General features: G+C 41.2%; 1 protein-coding gene across 1 annotated transcript in view; it reads right to left on the minus strand.

The window, feature by feature from the left end:
- Window positions 1-7,681, minus strand: part of LOC106880547 (glutamic acid-rich protein) — a 39,322-nt gene that overhangs the window by 13,659 nt on the left and 17,982 nt on the right. Inside the window, exons 7-8 of the mRNA XM_014930536.1 lie at window positions 6,616-6,935; window positions 4,362-4,529 (exon numbers count right to left, since the gene is read on the minus strand). Coding sequence (XP_014786022.1) covers window positions 4,362-4,529; window positions 6,616-6,935 — 488 coding nt within the window. The remainder of the gene's footprint in view (window positions 1-4,361; window positions 4,530-6,615; window positions 6,936-7,681) is intronic.

The raw sequence follows: 7,681 nt of genomic DNA on the forward strand, positions 1-7,681 counted from the left end.
AGTACGTACTAAGCCTTTATACATTTAATTCTCTATATTTAATACTCAATATTTCATATATTCAATAAGACATTCAATACTTCATTTCATTTTACCATTTATATTATATTATATATTCCATATTCTATATCCCACATTAATTTTATAAGAATATAAATAAAACATAAAAAACAGAGTTGGAACTCTTTTAAATAATATATATATATATATATCATCATCATCATCATCATCATCATCATCATCATTTAACGTCCGCTTTCCATGCTAGCATGGGTTGGACGATTGACTGAGGACTGGTGAAACCGGATGGCAACACCAGGCTCCAATCTAAATTTGGCAGAGTTTCTACAGCTGGATGCCCTTCCTATGTATATATCTATAATTGAGTGTTTCAACCACTGACTTCCTATTCAGTCTCCATCTCCTTCTTACATCAATCACTCTTTCCTAATCACTCTGCCGTCTTGCCTATGTAATGAGGGACAGTAGTGAATCTTTCTGGACTTATTCAATTACCCACCTTGCTACCACCTGCACCTCTCTCTCTCTCTCTCACTCTTTGCTATGGTTACACAATGGACCGCCTGACTTGCCCTCATGTCGGTGGCACGTAAAACCACCCACTACACTCTCGGAGTGGTTGGCGTTAGGAAGGGCATCCAGCTGTAGAAACTCTGCCAGATCAGATTGGGGCCCGGTGCAGCCTTCTGGTTCGCCAGTCCTCAGTCAAATCGTCCAACCCATGCTAGCAGGAAAGTGGATGTTAAACGATGATGATGATGATGATGAGATTGCATCAGATTCATTAGTAGAGATGGCATCAGAACTGTTAGCATCCAACACATCCCACCAGCATCCTCCTGTACTGCTAGCCACCAATCCCTCTCCCCCAGGTTATACATTACTAACATTCAACACTTCCTTACCATCACCCAACCCTTCTTTATAATTAATTATCCATCCCTTGCTCTCTCTCTCTCTCTCTCTCTCTCAACAGTAACCACCAACCTTCTCTACAACAAACCATCACCCATCATTCTCTATTACGAGTGACCATCTCTACATTCACCACCAGCTATTTTTCTTACCAGCAGCCACGTAGCTGCCCTCAATACCTTCAGCCAATACTCTCATTAGTCCTCCCATCACTGCTTCTATTATTCACTTTTCCACTATCTTGGATGATTATATATATATATATATATGAGGATAGCTAATGAATGAGGATAGCTGCATGAAAAAGTGCCACTCCCTGACAGTTGAGGGAACCCGTGGAAGAGGTAGGCCCAGGAAGACCTGGGCTGAGGTGGTGAGGCAAGACCTTCGAACATTGGGCCTAACCGAGGCGATGGCTATTGACCGAGACCTTTGGAAATGTGCTGTGCATGAGAAGACCCAGCAAGCCAAGTGAGATCGTGCCAGGGCCCCTGGACTGGCTCTTGTGCGGGTGGCACATAAGATGTACCATCCTGAGCGTGACCGTTGCCAGTACCGCCTGACTGGCGTCGTAGGGTTTTCGAGCGAGATCGTTGCCAGTGCCCCTGGACTGGCTCTTGTGCGGGTGCAACATAAAAGACACCATTTCGAGCGTGGCCGTTTTCATGCGGGTGACACGTAAAAGCACCCACTACACTCTCTGAGTGGTTGGCATTAGGAAGGGCATCCAGCTGTAGAAACTCTGCCAAATTAGATTGGAGCCTGGTGTTGCCATCCGGTTTCACCAGTCCTCAGTCAAATCGTCCAACCCATGCTAGCATGGAAAGCGGACGTTAAACGATGATGATGATGATGATGATGATGATGATGATATATTTGTTGCTGTACTTGGGGATGGTCATATTGTCAGTTTAGCCAATAAATATATAATATAAATAAATATATACATATTTGCAAAATAAATATATATATTCTTTTATTTGTTTCAGTTATTTGACTGTGGCCATGCTGGAGCACCACCTTTAGTCGAGCAAATTGACCCCAGGACTTATTTTTTATAAGTCTAGTACTTATTCTATCATTCTTTTTTGCCTAACTGCTAAGTAACAGGGATGTAAACACACCAACATCGGTTGTCAAGCGGTGTTGTGGGGAGAAACACACACACACACACACACACAGGACAGACTTCTTTCAGTTTCCATCTAACAAATCCACTCACAAGGCTTTGGTTGGCCCGAGGCTATAGTAGAAGACACTTGCCTAAGGTGCCATGCAGTGGACTGAACCCAGAACCATGTGGTTGGTAAGCAAACTACTTACCACATAGCCATCCCTGTGCCTAAATATATATATATCATCATCATCGTTTAATGTCCGCTTTCCATGCTAGCATGGGTTGGACGATTTGACTGAGGACTGGTGAAACCGGATGGCAATACCAGGCTCCAATCTAATTTGGCAGAGTTTCTACAGCTGGATGCCCTTCCTAATGCCAACCACTCAGAGAGTGGTTGGCGTTAGGAAGGGCATCCAGCTGTAGATATATATATATATATATATATATTGCACATATATGTATGTGTGAGTGTGTGTTTGTGTCTCCTTGTCTTGACATCACATGCTAAATATAAACAAACCTTATCAGTATACAAACAGTTCATTCCTTTGCAATATTCCATAAAAACATGGCCAGCCATGTGCAGTTTGAGATCAAAAGACTAAATGAAATATTATCATGCTTGGAAACAGGTGAGGATGGCAACAGAAAGAGGTTCCACATGTAGAGAATCTTCTTCTCGGAGTGGTTGGCGTTAGGAAGGGCATCCAGCTGTAGAAACTCTGTCAAGTCAGATTGGAGGCTGGTGTTGCCATCCGGTTTCACCGGTCCTCAGTCAAATCATCCAACCCATGCTAGCATGGAAAGCGGAAGCTAAACGATGATGATGATGATGATTAATGATCATGATGATGATAATATAGATATATAATTTACCCCCATTCATATTTTTAAATTCCTTCTACTCCTCTATTTTTCTTCTCCGTCTTTCTTCTGATAAAGGACTAGTGTCTGAAACATCAAGACTCTTTCCCTTCTTTGTAAGTGTTAAACAACTTTTTGCGAAAACTTGTTCCCCCCTGTGTTATTTTTTTGTCATTTGCCTTCACATACACACACATACACAGTCATTTACACATTCCTTATAAATATAAAAATATACATCACTCGCAATCATGTATGACTTGGTAGCAACATGCACCCCACCTTTACTAACTTTGGGCAGACACAAATACCTTCTCAAACTCTGCTTGACCAATTGGAAGATTTGAGATATACCATACCAGCTAGTGGAAGAGATGGGTTATGTCCCAACACTTAACTGGAACTTTATTTTCTCAGCTCAGGATTCTGATGTGATTTGAACTCAGAACATTTAGAGCCAGAAATAAATACAAGGGTGGGCTGAAAAAGTTCATCTGAAGGATTGAAGCTAGAGTTGGGAAATCTTGCATGCATTAATTTCAACTCTTATTCTTATTAACTGCATTATTTAAGACGGTAATCGTTAGCACGCCAGACAAAGTGCTTAGCAGCATTCTATCTGTCTTTAAGTTCCAAGTTCAAATTCCATGAAGGTCAACAATTCCTTCTATCCTCCTTTTCAATCCAGAGCCTCGTTTTCATTCCAGAGCCTCGGAATGAAAACGAGGCTCTGGATTGAAAACGAATCCTTGGTTTCAATGGCTGCTGTGCATATCTGTGGCCTTGAACTGGTTGATCATCCTCCCTATTCTCCTGATTTGGCCCTATTTGGCTATCATCTGTCCCCCAACATTAAAAAAAAAAACACTTGACTCGGAACCAGTATCACAGTGATTATGATGTCATATCTGGTGCTGATAACTTTTTTGACCAACAGGGTGAAAGCTTCTTCACCAATGGGATCCAAGCACTGCAACACCGATGGAAGAAGTGTGTGCACCACAAGGGGGACTATGTTAAAAAAATAAGCCTCATTTGGTCGCATTTCATGAGAGTATCTTGAGTGGCCCATGAACTTTAAAACCAACCCTCATACTGCAAAGTAATATTTTCTGTAACTATCAAATGATTTGGTCAATTCACCAGACACAGACACACAGAGAGAAACATCTACCCACATACATACAACAAACTTGTATGCACACACGCGCACACACACACGCTGCTCAAAATCCTGCACAGGTCTCAATCATCTCACACAAACAGGCTCAATAGTATTTCAGCAGCAGCAACAATAGCAATAAATCATAAATCAAAAAAGAGATTGTGAATGTGAATTAATAAAAACAATGAAAAGTGTTCATGACATACTGTTTGTCAAACATCCATCAAACATGCCAAATGCCAAACAGTTTTTGTAAAACAAAAACAGCATTCAAACCTGTAACATGCAACTCCATACTGACACTCAGGCTTCTCTTGTTTGTTGGCATTTTTCCTCTCTTTCCTCTCCTGTTCCTCACCTCCAGTTTGAGAAACATCTTTCTCTGTCCCTTTCACATCTTCATCACAAGGATGTGAGAACTCCTTTAGATGGGAGGCATTCTTCCTGAAAGTCAGAACAGATAAATGGTTTGTTTGTTTAAGCTGGGGTAAGTTATTATAATTATGGACAAGTGTGTTTAGGAGGCAAAGTGAGTGAGAGATAGATAGATTAGATAGATAGATAGATAGATAGAGATAGATAGATAGATATAGATAGATAGATAGATAGATAGGTAGATAGATAGATATAGATAGATAGATAGATAGATAGATAGATAGATAGAGAGAGAGAGAGAGAGAGAGAGAGAGAGAAAGAAAGATAGAGGGGGAGAGAGAGGAAATAGAGAAAGCTAGAAAGAGAATAATTGAAGTAGGAGAGAAAATAAAGAAACAACAAAACAGAGAATGAAAGATAAAGAAAAGTGAGAGAGAAATAAGAGAAGTAGAGAAAGAGACTAAGAGGCACATTGAAAGAGAGAAAGAGAGAGAGAGAGAGAAAGAGAGAGAGAGAGAGAGAGAGAGAAAGAGAGAGAGAGAGAAAGAGAGAGAGAGAAAGAGAGAGAGAGAGAGAGAAAGAGAGAGAGAGAGAGAGAGAGAGAGAAAGAGAGAGAGAGAGAGATAGAGAGCAGTGAATTAGGGAAAATTACTGAGATTAAGACAAGATCCAGTTACCTCATAGAAAAAGAAAAAGATACATACACAAATAAATAAATAAATACATAGACACGCACAGTTTGGGAGTTGTGGAGTTGTGGGGAGCATGGAGTTATCTCTTAATTGCTATTACTCCCAGGTCCAATTTGAGCCAGAATGGTAGTGCGTACCAGGGCCCCATCTATGGGTTAAATGAATTTCTCAGGGATAGAGAGTGCTCCCATTATTTTCGACAAAGCTGTAGGGAACGCAGTCCTTCTCGGAGGAAGGTACTTTTGACATAAAACTTGCAGTCACAACAGTACCGGTCATCTTGCAATGCCTGCCACTGGAAGCTGCTATGGTCACTGAGAGAGTGGCAAAAGTATTGTACAAGCTTTTGTCACTGAAATCCAATGATATACAAATGTCGCACTATTGTTTCATTTCTTGATCTGTTTTGTGGTTTATAAAATCTTATGGTGAGGGATGCATAGCATGAAAGGTCATATCCATACACATGTAAGGATGAAAGTAAATCAGAACAATCAAGCTGAATTCTGACCAGAGGAGGCAATCATGCATCCATGCTTGCACATATGTATATTTTTTGCCTTTGTGTTCTTAACCATTTCGTTACTGTATTTATTTTGAGATGCTAGTGGCACATAAAAAGCACCATTCGAGTGTAGTCGATGCCAGTATCAGCTGACTGGTCCCATACCAGTGGCATGTAAAAAGCACCATTTGAGCATGGTTGTTGCCAGTGCCGCCCGACTGGTTCCCGTGCTGGTGGCACATGAAAAGCACCATTCAAGCTTGGTCGATGCCAGTACCACCTGACTGGCCCTCGTGCTGGTGACACGTAAAAAGCACCCACTACACTCTCAGAGTGGTTGGTGTTAGGAAGGGCATCCAGCTGTAGAAATTTTGCCAAATCAGATTGGAGCTTGGTGCAGCCTTCTGGCTTGCCAGCCCTCAGTCAAACCGTCCAACTCATGCCAGCATGGAAAGCGGACGTTAAACAGCAGTGATGATAGTGATGATGATGCTCTGTGATTCGTCCAATTAATTTTAAATATAACAAAGAATTTAGTAAAATAACTTAGTTATCACTGAGCTTGTGTTAGGAAAATAAATTGTGACTAAGGTTTGGTGGAAGATTTTAATTCAGAACTTATGAAAACAAGGTCATTTGGCAAAAGCTGAATACTCATACCTCATCTTCAACAGGAGAATCCATCATGTATGTATGCATGCATGCATGTAGGCATACATGTATGTATGTAAATAGCACTGTTAAATGCAGTGCAGCACAACCAAATACTATGCACCGCTACCACCATAACGTTTCCCCCACTACCATCATCATCAGAATATGCTCTCTTGTACTACCACCATCAACGTGTTTCCCAATCACCTACGCCACCATCACCGTCTCTACAACATGTTCACTACCAATTATAGAACCATTTACAACAGAAGAGACAACAAAACCAGAGACAGCCCCTACATACCTGAAACACTTGTCTCCATATTGACACGGAACTCTTTCTTTTTTCTCGGCTCCAGCTTTCTTGCTTGAATCCTCTTCCTCTTCTTCCTCCTCCACCTCCTCCTCTTCTCCTTCTTCCTCTTCCTCTTCTTCCTCTCCTTCCTCCTCCTCTTTTTGTGCACGAGCCGCAGCCCTTCTTCGACTCGGTCTAGGAATGTATGAGTCCAGCTCTTCGTCAGAATCTTCGTCACAGTTCCTTCGCCTTCGTCGTTTCCGTCCTACACTTTTTCCAGGGCCTCTTGGTTTCAGCGACAATTTCTTTGGACTGCCCCGACCTTTACCCTACAAAATCAAAAACAATAGAATTATTATATAAGGACCACTGATGAGGTCACAGAAGTGTGACGAAAGAACTCTGGCTGAAATAGGATTAATGTAATGTAATGTAATATAAAGCTGAAGCAAATTAACACCAAATATACAGTGCATGTGTTTTTATTGGCTAAACTGGCAATATGACCATCCCCAAATACAACAACAATACAATTATTTTCTTAACAAAAACAGAAAGGAATGGAGAAAGTATCAACAACCTTCTGGATTATTAGATGCTTATCAAACCAAAGAGAGAGACTCTAAGTGGTTGCTTTTGGCGAGATTTAATGCAGATTCTCTGCTCAACTTTCTGTCATGTTCAATGTGACAATCACACACTACACAGGTTCCTTTCGAGCACTGCTGTAAACAGCGGAAGTAAGCTAGAACGTTAAAACTTAGTGCATATGCACAGGAGAGTTTCAGGTCGATCTGTGTCAAGTAGCTTTACCCTGCGTGCTTTAGCTTTGTTACTATGGCAACAGTCCGGATACTTATTGATCAGACCATATATATATATATATAATATATATATCATCATCATCATCATCATCGTTTAACGTCCGCTTTCCATGCTAGCATGGGTTGGACGATTTGACTGAGGACTGGTGAAACCGGATGGCAACACCAGGCTCCAATCTAATTTGGCAGAGTTTCTACAGCTGGATGCCCTTCCTAACGCCAACCACTCAGAGAGTGTAGTGGGTGCTTTT

The sequence above is a fragment of the Octopus bimaculoides genome, chromosome 4 (genome assembly GCF_001194135.2).
Source record: "Octopus bimaculoides isolate UCB-OBI-ISO-001 chromosome 4, ASM119413v2, whole genome shotgun sequence".
Taxonomy (NCBI): Eukaryota; Metazoa; Mollusca; class Cephalopoda; order Octopoda; family Octopodidae; genus Octopus; species Octopus bimaculoides.